The 13011-nt window shown below is 34.7% G+C and overlaps 1 protein-coding gene across 2 annotated transcripts in view; it reads left to right on the top strand.

The window, feature by feature from the left end:
* SUZ12 (SUZ12 polycomb repressive complex 2 subunit) overlaps nucleotides 1–12712 on the top strand; it is a 45777-nt gene extending 33065 nt beyond the window's left edge. Inside the window, exons 9-16 of one of the 2 annotated variants that reach the window (XM_036268540.1) lie at nucleotides 1492–1597; nucleotides 5224–5401; nucleotides 7682–7773; nucleotides 7975–8118; nucleotides 8603–8760; nucleotides 9601–9799; nucleotides 10248–10327; nucleotides 12001–12712. In XM_036268540.1, the coding sequence (XP_036124433.1) occupies nucleotides 1492–1597; nucleotides 5224–5401; nucleotides 7682–7773; nucleotides 7975–8118; nucleotides 8603–8760; nucleotides 9601–9799; nucleotides 10248–10327; nucleotides 12001–12346 (1303 nt within the window). In that variant the 3' untranslated portion in view covers nucleotides 12347–12712. The remainder of the gene's footprint in view (nucleotides 1–1491; nucleotides 1598–5223; nucleotides 5402–7681; nucleotides 7774–7974; nucleotides 8119–8602; nucleotides 8761–9600; nucleotides 9800–10247; nucleotides 10328–12000) is intronic. The other variant, XM_036268541.1, reaches the window with a different exon arrangement.
* The last annotated feature ends 299 nt before the right edge of the window (nucleotides 12713–13011 follow it).

The raw sequence follows: 13011 nt of genomic DNA, 5'->3' as shown, positions 1-13011 counted from the left end.
AATATCCCTGGGTGAGGATTAACAAACAAATAAATAAATAAAAAATATCATACCAAGCGAAAAGCAGCTCTTGAATGGGCAAGAGATATGATTAAAATGTTTACCAAAAAAATATGGTTCTTAAACAATTAAAGGATAAGACATCTGTATATAAAAGTACACTGAGATGTCATTTTTTTCACTTACCAGTTTGGCAGAGATCAAAAAACTTGATAAAGCACTATTGATCAGGCTTTAGGGGAAAAGGGCCTCCTCATACATTACAGGTAGGAGGGTAAATTGGATTGAATCTATCAAATATACTATCATAAAATAGAATGTTACATAGCTGTGTAGACACGAGGGAAGCTGCTTTTCAATTTAGAAGTATATATATATGTTATTACCTATTTAAATAAAATTAGTATTTTAAAACATTAAGTTAAATAGCTTTGCTGATATACTATTGAAGGAGAATAAATTCAAGTAGTACAATATAGAGAAAAAAAATTCTTAAATCTCAATGTCATTTGTTTTAAAAGTCCGTCTTTGGAGACAGACTACCTAGATTTAATTGCTAGCTCTAGCTACTTACTGTATCATCTTAAGGCAGGTTACTTAACCTTTCTGTTCTCGTTTTTCTCTTCTGGAAAATGGAGTAATAGTATCTTCATGTTGCTGTTGGGAAAATTAAATGAACTGTGTAAAGTCTTTAAAATAGTTCCTGGCACATCGTAAGCACTCAATAAATGTTAGCTATTATCACCTAACAGAATTTTTCTTAAGATGGATGAAGAGAAGCCAAAGTCTTCTTGCTATATATAAATTAATTATTGAGCATGATTAAAGAATGGTGTTTAGTGGCGGTGGTACCAATGTTTAAAGATATCGGGGGGGGGGTAAATTATATACACACACATATATGTACATACACATTAAAACTATACTGGGGGTATGGGTATAATTTAGTTGATTCTTTGATTCAACTGGTATTTTATTCATTTACCATGAAATGTTTATTGAGCACCTATATGTGCCAGGTTCCCCCAGAATCTTATAGTTATTAGAGTTGTCATTGTAATCATAAATTTGATTATTGGTCAAGAATAAAAGTCAAGAATTCTAGTTCAGATATTTACAATAGTTAAAAATAACAGAGGCATAATTCTTAGTGGTCCCCTATGGCAAATATAGCAACACCATCCCATGTTTTACAAGTATAAAGCCTGCACACAAACTTTATACTTCATGTATAAAACTTGATGAGTTGTGAGACCTTAAAAGTTGTATCTGAGTAGCTACATTAATAAAGTAATTCTGTAGCAATAATAAATAGTGGAAATCATTAAAATTGCTTTCGTCATAAATGGAGTATAGGTATATTTTTAAAATTTGTTGGGTATATAAGCTAGTTTATAATTTAAATGCTTTTTAGTATAACTAAAGATGTAGAATTTGTGTACTTATAATAATAACACAGGTTACTTTAAAGTGTATGTGTTTGTCTAACAGGCGCTTACAGCTTTTAGATGGGGAGTATGAAGTAGCCATGCAGGAAATGGAAGAATGTCCAATAAGCAAGAAAAGAGCAACATGGGAGACTATTCTTGATGGGAAGGTATGAACTACTCAGAAGGTTGAGCACGTTATAATTATGAACTCCCATTTTTTAATTGATGTTTTTCTCCCTCAAATGAAATTTATGTTGGAAGTAGAGTCCTTTGTATTTGTGCTTTGGAAAACAAATGAAATTATCTGGTCAGAGTATTTAATGGAAAGCATCCTCCTTGGAGCCAGAACAAGTGCAAATTTTCACTCCTAGCTATGTGGCATCTGCCAAGTTACTTAACCTTTATGTCTCGGTTTTCTCATCTGTAAAACGAGGCATAGAATTGATGGATTAAATGAAATAATGAAGTATCTTTAGCACCATGCCTGGCATAAAATAAGTGCTCAATAAATGTTAACTTCTATTTCAAATCCCAATCATAGTAACAGCAGGTAACATGATGACTAGTAATAAATTTATCAAGAAATCTGCTGAACTTGAATGAAGCACACTTAAAATAACTCTTCTAAGAGACTTAATAAATAGGCAAACATACATTTCTTAAATAGGCAGAATGTCATTTATTTCTAAGTATATTAGGTCAGTGTACCATCGCAAGCAAAATCCTAAAAACATTTTTTTTAAGCCTGAAAATTAGTGTCAGGCAAATCTAGGACAATGTGTAATAATACTAAAAATAGTATGGAAAAGTTTTCTGAGAACTTTTACATACACCAGGGGGTAGAACATATTATAAGGTTAAAAGAACTTAAATGGTATGGTGTAAACATAGGAATAGACAAGTAGATCACTAAAGCATAGTTCTGAAAGAGTTTCATATACATTTGGAATTTGTTCACACTAGAATAGGTTGTAGATGTGTGGGGGAAAGAAAGACTGTTCATTAATTGTGACAGAACTGGTCTCTGGCCATCTGGAAATAAATTTAGACCTAATTCCAGAAGGCTTATATACATAAATGTGAAACTAAACAATACATAAACCAAAAAAGTAGGTGATTATTCATATAATCTTGATATTAGGAAAGCTCTTCTAAGTGTGATGCAACAGCTAAAAAGCATAAAATAAAAATGACTAAAGTGGATTCTACATGCAAAAATCTAAATTTAAAACAAATGATGGACTGGGAAAATATTTGTAACATACATCAGGCTAATATTACAAATACATAGTTGAATAAATCAAAAACAAAAAGGTAAGCAATCTAATTAGAAAAATGGATAAAGGACAATCAGGCAGTTCTTAAAGCAACAAATATAGATGACCAGCAAATTCCAACTTAATAGTATTCAAAGACATGCAAAGCAAAGACAGGACTACTTGATTGACAAAAGTTTAAAAGAGTGACTCTTTATAATTGGATATATGAGGACAGATAATGCTCAGTGCTTTAATGTTAGAATAAGTTGGTATAACCTTACTGGAGGGCAGACGGACAATATGGATAAAAATTTAAATTGTACATATAGCCATTAACCATTATATTTCTGCCATTTTGTAACAAGATAGTAACTGGTAACTGAAAAGATGTAGGTAATAGGTCATCAAAAATTTTTAAATGGTGAAAAATTAGAAACACCTTATTCTAAAAAGTCATTAAAAACAGTAATACTGCCCTGGCAGATTTGGCTAAGCGGTTGGAGCATCAGCCTGCGGAACAGAGTCCCGGGTTCGGTTACCTCTAGGGGCATATACAAAAAAACCAAAACAAAACAATAATACTTTGACAAAATTTCCTTGATATTTAATTTTTATACAGTAGCATGTGTACTCCCACTTTTTCTGAAATAAATGATAATAGTGGTTACTTATGGGTAAAGGGATTTCAAGTAATTTTTATTTCTTTATACTTCTTTATGGTAGTTGAATTTTCTACAGGTTTTTAAAATTTTTTATGTTTAAAATTTTTTATTTAAAATTTGTTAGGTTTATCCATAAAAAAATTAAGATTGTATTTATATGAGCTGTTGGTCTTTCCCAAGAAATTGTTTGAGACAATATGAAATAGCATCCTCTTAAGTCAGATCATACAGATTTGCTTATTTTTAAAAGCTCTGTGGTATTCTTTTAAATGTCCCATAATTTACTAAACCAATGCCATTTTAATGGGTAATTTGGTTATTTAAATGTTTTTGTTTTTAAAAATGTTGTAGTGAGTATATTTGTACATATATCTTTTTGCATTCCAAATGTTTTTATAAGATAAATTCCTAGATATGGACTTACTATGTCAAGTCAGTTTGTATGACTACATTTTCACCTCATTCCAGTCTAAAATTATAGTTTTAAAAGGATTGTTTGGAATAAAAATGTAAAAGGGGTTTAGGCTTGTATGGCAGTACAATAAATAGAAGTTCATATGTGTAAAAGGTGGTTGGAGATATATGGGTTTAGAACTCAAGTATAAAGAATGAAGAACCAATTTGGGATTGTCAGCCTAATAATGGGTAAATCCTTGAGAGTGAATGAGACGTAAGGGCACACGGCTAAATATTAGCTAGGAACTAAGAAGACCAACAGAAGAGTAAGTAGTCTTAAAAGTGATTAGAGGTGGAAGAAGAAAGCTAAGATAGTTCAGGGAGCTAAAACCTACAGGAGAGAAGCAAGGGCAGTTGTCGGTGAAGCCAGGAGAAGTGAAGGAATACAGTTATAAATGTTCAACTTAGAAAGTAATTTAATTAATCATCTAACACTGTGCACACTGGCAGGCTTTGGATACTTTAGTTTTCTTGTTGTTTTTTAAAACATTTTAAATTGGTCACCAACATAAAAATGGCAAGATTTCCCATTTGAACTTGTATTTCTGGCTTCTTTTGAAAAATCTGAAAATCTGGCTGTGCTGGGCTAATGTTTGTACGTGGCAACAATTCAGCTACTGCTGACAAATTGCTGCCTTTTTTTTTTTTTTTTTTTTTAAATCCTCACCCAAGGATATTTTTCCATTTATCTTCAGATAGAGTGGGAGGGAGAGAGAGGGAGAGAGAGAAACATCAATGTGAGAGGGACACATTGACTGGCTGCTTCCTGCATCACCTCGACCAGGACTGGGGATGAACTGCAACTGAGGTATGTGCTCTTGGTCAGAATTCAACCTGTGTCTCATTGGTCTGTGGGCCGACACTCTACTGCTGAGCCAAACTGGCCAGTGCAAGTTGCTGCCTTTATTTATTTATTTTTTATTTATTTTTATTTTTTTATCCTCACCCGAGGACATTTTTCCATTTTTTTGTTCAGATGGGGGGGGGGGGAGAGAGAGAGAGAGAGAGAGAGAAACATTGATGTGAAAGGGACACATCAAGTGGTTGCCACCCACACGACCCAACCAGGGCCGGGGACAAACTGCAACCGAGGTACGTACCCTTAGTGGGAACCGAACCCTGGTCTCTCTGGACCAGAGGCAGTGCTCTAACCGCTGATCCAAACCAGCCAGGGCGTTGCAGCCTTTTTTAGACAACCTAGAGCTCTCCAGTACTATAGCCTCTGCTGTGTCGTACATTTAATTGACTTCCCTGGCCATCTCTGTAGACATTTTCGGTTTTAAAAGAAAAAAATTTGTTGATTAAAATCAAATCTACATTAACTTAAAATAAATAGTGTTTTTTAAGTTTGTGCAATTTCTTTCAATTTATTATACAGAATCTTCCTTCACTCTTTCCATGGTTTTTCTTTTTTAGAGGCTGCCTCCATTTGAAACATTTTCTCAGGGACCTACGTTACAGTTCACTCTTCGTTGGACAGGAGAGACCAATGACAAATCTACAGCTCCTATTGCTAAACCTCTTGCCACTAGAAATTCAGAGAGTCTCCATCAAGAAAACAAACCTGGTTCAGTTAAACCTACTCAGACTATTGGTAAGAAAACATTGCTGTCACACTGGCCAGTTTTGCTCAGTGGTTAGAGCTTTGGCTCGCGGACCGGGGAATCCTGGGTTCGGTTCCCGCTAAGGGCACATACCTCGGTTGCGGTTTGTCCCTGGCCCCGGTTGGGGTCGTGTGGGTGGCAACCACTTGATATGTCTCTCTCACATCGATATTTCTCTCTCTCACTTCCTCTTCTCTCCCTCCCACTTATCTGAAGATAAATGAAAAAAAAAAAGTGTCCTCTGGTGAGGATAAAAAGGAAAAAAAAAGAATATATTGCCGTCAAAAGAATGTCTTGCAGCCTGACCAGTGTGGCTCAGTGGTTGAGAATCGATCCATGCACCAAGAGGTCGCTGGTTCGATTCCCAGTCAGGGCACATGCCCAGGTTGTGGGCCAAATCCCCAGTGGGGTGCATGCAGGAGGCGGCCGATTGATGTTCTCTCTCATTGATGTTTCTAGCTCTCTCTCCCTCTTCCTCTCTATAAAATCAATAAAGAAAAAAATGTTTTGCAGAGTTAGGCTTTAGATTAATTCGTTTGTTTTTTGCTCCAAAAATTATTCTTTGGGAAATGTTTGACTTAATAGAGAGACAAGGTTGGAGCGTCGGCCTGCGGTCCAGAGAGACCCGGGTTCGGTTCCCGCTAAGGGCACGTACCTCAGTTGCAGTTTGTCCCCGGCCCTGGTTGGTCGTGTGGGTGGCAGCCACTCGATGTGTCCCTTCACGTCGATGTTTCTCTCTCTCTCTCCCGCTCTCTCTGAACAAAAAATGGAAAAATGTCCTCGGGTGAGGATAAAAAAAAAAAAAAAAAATAGAGAGACAAACTATGAGCCATGGTAAATTAGGGTTCTCTGTAAAGTACATATCAACAGTTCTATTCCGAGAGGACTGTTAGAGGTGTCTGGGAATTTTTTTAATGTTAGAGGCATGATATAGTATATATGCCATATATTGTATAACACCTCCAGATGAGGTTTATAGATAGCCTTTGTCAATTTAGAACAAGTTTTTCCACTAAATACATTTGCTTCAAATACATGAGGAAACTATTGGTTTTCAGAGTTTTTTAGATTTTGTAATTACAGGTTAATAGAGCTTTGGGGTTGTATACTTTGTAAAACTTTGTAAATGTTGTATAACTGAATTCAGTATTTCAGAGTATTTTTAAGAGGGAAAACATTTACAAATGGAGTTAGCTCTGCTGAATTAAGGTCCAGGTTGCACTGATCTGTCGTTTTGTTTTTTATCCTCACCCAAGGACATTTTTGCATTCATCTTGTGATAGAGTGGGAGGGAGACATGGAGGAAGAGAGAGAGAGAGAGAGAAACATCGACATGAGAGAGAGACATTGAGTGGTTGCCACCCACACAACCCCAACCGGGGCCGGGGACAAACTGCAACTGAGGCACGTGCCCTCAGCAGGAACCGAACCCGGGCCTCTGTGGTCCGCGGGCTGACACTTTACCTGCTGAGCCAAATCAGCCAGGGCTGATCTGTCATTTTGTTATCTACCTGATAGGAACACTGTCCTGGACCTGAGAGTAACCAGGTCTAAGTCTGTTTAAAGAAGGCAGAAGGATAGCTGTGTTTTACATTAACCACTCATGTCCATTTATTGTGTACAAGTCATTATAATCAGATTAAAAAGATACAAAAAATAGCTTGTGTAAGAGAAAAGATTTATCAAATTGTGGTCTGGGTACTTCTCAAAATACTTTGTGGCCAGCCAATTAAATATGTAAGAGTTTCAAAGAAAATTTTATACAAAATTGTACCTAGAAAATACTTAGTCAGGGAAAGTAAAAACATTTTAAGTATGTAAATATACCAAAATTATTCATGGTGATTATCTTTTGGATTTGGGAATATTAATACAGTCATTTTTTACTTAATTTCTGTTAAACCAACACTTAGTGGATGTCTGCTCACTGCTTTGCCCTGGGAATATGAATAACAAAACCACACTCTATCCTCAAAGTGCTTAAAACATTACAGTGACTACATATAATTACTTGAAGTTACATATATAATGATTTAGGGCATAAGAAGCGGTTTTTAAAGGAAAAGTATGACTCCTGCTAGTAAAGACCTAAATATATGATTAGGAGTATTGATTAAGGGGGATTGTTCCCTTGAGGGTGAGACCAAAATTTATATTAATTACCACAAGTAGAATTTTGTGAAACCTTTAATGTTTAATTATTTTCACAAGATGTATTATCTCACTTAGAAGCAATTATTTGCATTAAATATGAAAGTATATATTTTCAGCTGTTAAAGAATCGCTGACTACAGATCTACAAACGAGAAAAGAAAAAGATACTTCAAATGAAAACCGACAGAAATTAAGAATATTTTATCAGGTAAGCATAGCTGACCCATTTATAACTAATCGTAAAATGCCTTTGTTTTGCATGTCACATCTGAAATATTTTGGATATTTAAACTTAAAAAATGTCTCTGATTTTTCTTTTAATATGTTTTAACTATTTTTAAAGGTGATGTTGAAAAAATGTTTTGAGATGTGTAAGGTGGAGCTTTGCTTTTTTTGTTTTATTTTAAAGTTCCTTTATAACAACAATACAAGACAACAAACTGAAGCAAGAGATGACCTACATTGCCCTTGGTGCACTCTAAATTGCCGCAAACTTTATAGTTTACTCAAGCATCTTAAACTCTGCCATAGCAGATTTATCTTCAATTATGTTGTAAGTAACTTTTTTTCTTATTAATATATCATACATTGTAAGGCAATTTGACCTTCAAAACTTGCACTTTGTACAAGAGACCAAAATTTCTGCATTGGATGGATTGGATTGCTAATTGTGTGAATTACAATGAATGATTCAGAGTTTACATATAGCGTACATACACTGATTCACATAATCCTCACACCACCTTTTTGAATTATGTGGTAATTTCCTTACTCTTGTTCAGATAAGAAATAATTTGTAAAAAGTAATCAGGCCAATAAATGGCATAGTCAGGATTTTAACACAGATCTTTTTGACTCTAGGTTCTCTGACTTCCTGTTCACCATGCTGGTATGACTGGCTTATTTATGTTTACAAAACATTAAAAACCACAAGCACTTTTTAAACTAATTAAATTGAAGTGATGGGTATTTAGGGTAGGATAAAATTTCTTTCTTTCTGTTTTTTTTTTTTAAACTCCTTGCCATTTTTGTTCCAGTATCACCCAAAAGGTGCTAGGATAGATGTTTCTATCAACGAGTGTTATGATGGCTCCTATGCAGGAAATCCTCAGGATATTCATCGCCAACCTGGATTTGCTTTTAGTCGCAATGGACCAGTAAAGAGAACGCCTATCACACACATTCTTGTGTGCAGGTAGGTAAAAAGGTCATACAACCAAAGGTTATTCTCTGGATTTTATTGATGAGGGTGGAGTAACAGAGGGGAGCATTAGCTAAGTCTCTATGTGGTACACTGCTTTATAGCCCTCCCCAGCTCCCGCTTCTATAGGGTTTCTTCATTTCCTCCTTACAGCTTATTCCTGTGTTTTAAATGTTAATGTTCCTACTGCTACAGTGGTTGAGGGATTAAAGAATTCTCCTAGTAGATGTAGGTACAAACCCATAAGAATGGAATGTAGCCCTGGCCGGTTTGGCTCAGCGGTTGGAGCATTGGCCTGCGGTCTGGAGAGACCCGGGTTTGGTTCCTGCTAGGGGCGCGTATCGCGGTTGCAGTTTGTCCCCAGCCCTGGTTGGGTCGTGCGGGTGGCAACCACTCGATGTGTCCCTTTCACTTTGATGTTTCTCTCTCTCTCTCCCCCTCCTACTGTATCTGAACAAAATGTCAAAAAATGTCCTCGGGTGAGGGAAAAAAAAAAGAAAGAAAAGAATGTAATCTATTTGGATAATGTGAAATATAAAGAACTCTATCACTTAATATTCACTTCAACAACCTGACCAGTGTGGCTCAGTGGTTGAGCATCGACCCATGCACCAAGAGGTTGCCAGTTCAATTCCCAGTCAGGCACATGCCCAGGTTGTAGGCCCAGTCACCAGTTGGGGGGCATGCAGGAAGCGGCCAGTCGATGTTCTTTCTCACCGATGTTTCTATTTCCCTCTCCCTCTTCCTTCCTCTGTCTTTTAAAAAAAAAGAAAGAAAGAAAAACATTTCTAAAAATATTTTTAAAAATTGTACATCAACATTTCTTTTCATTAGGCCAAAACGAACAAAAGCGAGCATGTCTGAATTTCTTGAATCCGAAGATGGAGAAGTAGAACAGCAACGAACATACAGTAGTGGCCACAATCGTCTGTATTTCCATAGTGACACTTGTTTACCACTCCGTCCACAAGAAATGGAAGTAGATAGTGAAGATGAAAAAGATCCTGAATGGCTAAGAGAAAAAACCATTACAGTAATTATTACTATTACATTATTGACAATGATTTCAGAATTTTATGATTAAATGATATTTATTTCAAAACTATTGTTTAATAATATGTATTAAACTTTTGACTTAGTAAAGGAAATTTTTCTAAATTAGTGATTCAGGAATCCCCAGTTTTTAATTGTATCATTTAAATAGTTACCAAGTAAAGGAAATACAGATTTTCTTGTGATTTTATAGTGTTCATTTTATTTATAGGTAACTAGTTTGTAACTTAGGAATTCCTTTTTAAAATTACTGCTTAAATATGTTGTTTTTAAGAAACATTGCCACTTTGCTGTATAAACAAGTTGTGGTATTTTTAGTTATTAAAAAATCTGGTTTTGACATTCTCAATATTTTTCTTAGAAATACCAATTATATTTACTCTGCATTTAATAGGTGTTTTTCTTTTTTAAAATTTTTTTATTTTTAGCAAATTGAGGAATTTTCTGATGTTAATGAAGGAGAGAAAGAAGTGATGAAACTATGGAATCTCCATGTCATGAAGCATGGGTAGGGTATTTCTAAATTTAAATATTCCATTTCCTTTATATTCTTTTTGCTGCTTCAGATTCTATAAATCTACGTGTGTTAGAATCTTATGTAAAATTCCATTAATTTAGATATAATGTGTCCTTAATCTTATCCTAAACCAAAGTATTATAATTGCATTGAGAAAAATGGTGATGCTCAGAGAATGTATAAGGAAGGTACTAGCTCTAACAGCAGATTTTTATTTTTATTAAGTCCTTTATTAGTGGCCCAATTTTTGTTCCTTTTATTGCCAGGGAACACAAAAACTAAATGCCATGTGCTGTATTCCTGGAAATCCTGAAAATTACTATCACAGTTACTACCATAGTTTTAAAATTTTCTTGATTATTCAGAATTAAATATAAGTAGCTCTTCTGATTTATTACCGTTTCATAAGAGGCTAGGTAAAACAAAACTTATTTCTCATGCCTTCATGGATACAAAAATGGTCCAAATCATTGTTTTTTCTGTAGATCTGCCTCCTTCCCTGTGTGAACTATTTTTCTGGCAATACACATTTTCTTCTCTACCTTCATTATTATTAGATCCTCATTTAAGGCTTTATTCTATAGCACAAACATCCAAAGTTTTTTTATAGATAAGTGGAATCAGTGGGAGGGAACACACTTTTGTTTCTGTACTCTTGGGGAGTGAAGAATTATTGGTACGTAAGATGTCTGGGTGCATGGCCTATAGCCTTTCTTTTTTTTTCTTGCATACTGCCTTCATCTAAGACTAGTCTTTACATGTTTAGTGGGTACTAAAAAAAGGAAAAAGAGGAAGATGGCAGATCACATATGCCTTACATAGTCTTAAATATTTATGTAGCTTTTTACAGAAAAGTTTGCCTGGTACCCAGTCTAGGAGTAAAGTGTGTATGTATGCAGAGGCTTGGGTTAAATGTTTTTCTTTTTGTCCTGATAAGCCAATTTCAAGATAGAATTTTAGTCACATTACTTTATTGAGTTCTATTTTAATTACTTACCCTTTTGAGGTTCATTGTATACTGGCATTATAAAGAAGCAGAGTCTCGGGCCTACTTTGGATATTTTTAAATCTTCAGGCAGGCCTAATGGATGGACTCTGTAGGACTTACCGTTTCAGTGGATAAACTGAGCAACCATTCTCTTATTTGGTTCTCTGAAATTTTATTCATTGTACATGCCTCCAGTGCAGTTTCTACCAACACAGCCACATGGTACCACATTTATTATTTGTCCTGACATCTTCATTTTTTTTAGAGGTTTATCATGAACTGAAAATGTAGGGAAGCATTGTTTCTGAAATAGGCAAATAATGTCAAAATCAAGGGAAAAGATAAAGGAGATAGCGTGTATATTGAGTGAGAGTTAATGAAGTGATGCTGGCAAGAGAAAATACGTTATACTTTTAATACTGCTGAATATAATTAGGAAAGACAGAAATTACATCTATTTAATAAGCTCTGGTTAAATCACATCTCTTTAAATTTTAGAAATGGTAGTAAGCTTATTCAAGTTACTGTATCTCACATTCACTATAGTTTTACTTCTTACTAAGTCATCGCTTACTAGATTTGAATAGTCTTACTGTTCTATAATGGTTTTCCCTATTCCATTTGACAAAAATGGTTTGTATTGCTATTGATATTTTGTGTTGTTTTTATTAAATAGGTTTATTGCTGACAATCAAATGAATCACGCCTGTATGCTGTTTGTAGAAAACTATGGACAGAAAATAATTAAGAAGAATTTATGTCGAAACTTCATGCTTCATCTAGTCAGCATGCATGACTTTAATCTTATTAGCATAATGTCAATAGATAAAGCTGTTACCAAGCTCCGTGAAATGCAGCAAAAATTAGAAAAAGGAGAATCTGCTTCCCCTGCAAATGAAGAAATCACTGAAGAACAAAATGGGACAGCAAATGGATTTAGTGAAATTAACTCAAAAGAGAAAGCTTTGGAAACAGATGGTGTCTCAGGGGTTTCAAAACAGAGCAAAAAGCAGAAACTCTGAGAAGAAAAGGCCTAACCCTGCGTTATGGACAAACACTGAAATTGCATTCTAGGGAGTTCAGCCTCTAGGAAGTTTTGTTTTTGTTTTTAATTATAGATTCCAAACAGGCACTGTTAAGATGAAGTAAATGATTTCAACAAGGGTTTGTATCAGGGTTCTACTTTATGCAGCATTACATGTATATCAGTTTTATTGATGTTATTAAAACATTCTCGTTTGAGCATGAAAAGCAATACTTCACAGAAAGTATTTTTAACTTCAACAGTTGTCTTATGAAATAAATTGATAATAGAAATTATTTCACATATTTAAATTATAAAGTTTTTTGCATTTGTGACTGGCTGCTTTTCTACTTTGTGAGACCTTTTCTTGGGGACGGAAAATTGGAATGTAATTCCCTTTTTTAAAAATAGAAGATTTTTGTGAAATTATGTTGCATTACCACTTGCAATCAAACCTTGATCCTTGATTTTGAAATCATTAATCAATTTAAAATGAAAAATTACAACACAAGATATTTTGCATTGCATAAGTTCATTTTACAATTTTAAAATAGCACTTCTTCATCTTATGCCTGTTTGAGAAGATATTAATTTTTCACATTCAACAGCAAAATGTTATGTTGGTTTATAAGGTTGCTTAACATTTGTTTTTATGTGGATAAT

The sequence above is a fragment of the Molossus molossus genome, unplaced genomic scaffold (assembly GCF_014108415.1).
Source record: "Molossus molossus isolate mMolMol1 unplaced genomic scaffold, mMolMol1.p scaffold_m16_p_19, whole genome shotgun sequence".
NCBI classification, from domain to species: domain Eukaryota; kingdom Metazoa; phylum Chordata; class Mammalia; order Chiroptera; family Molossidae; genus Molossus; species Molossus molossus.
The sequence above is the reverse complement of the archived record's forward strand: the minus strand, read 5'-3'. Positions and strand labels throughout refer to the sequence as shown.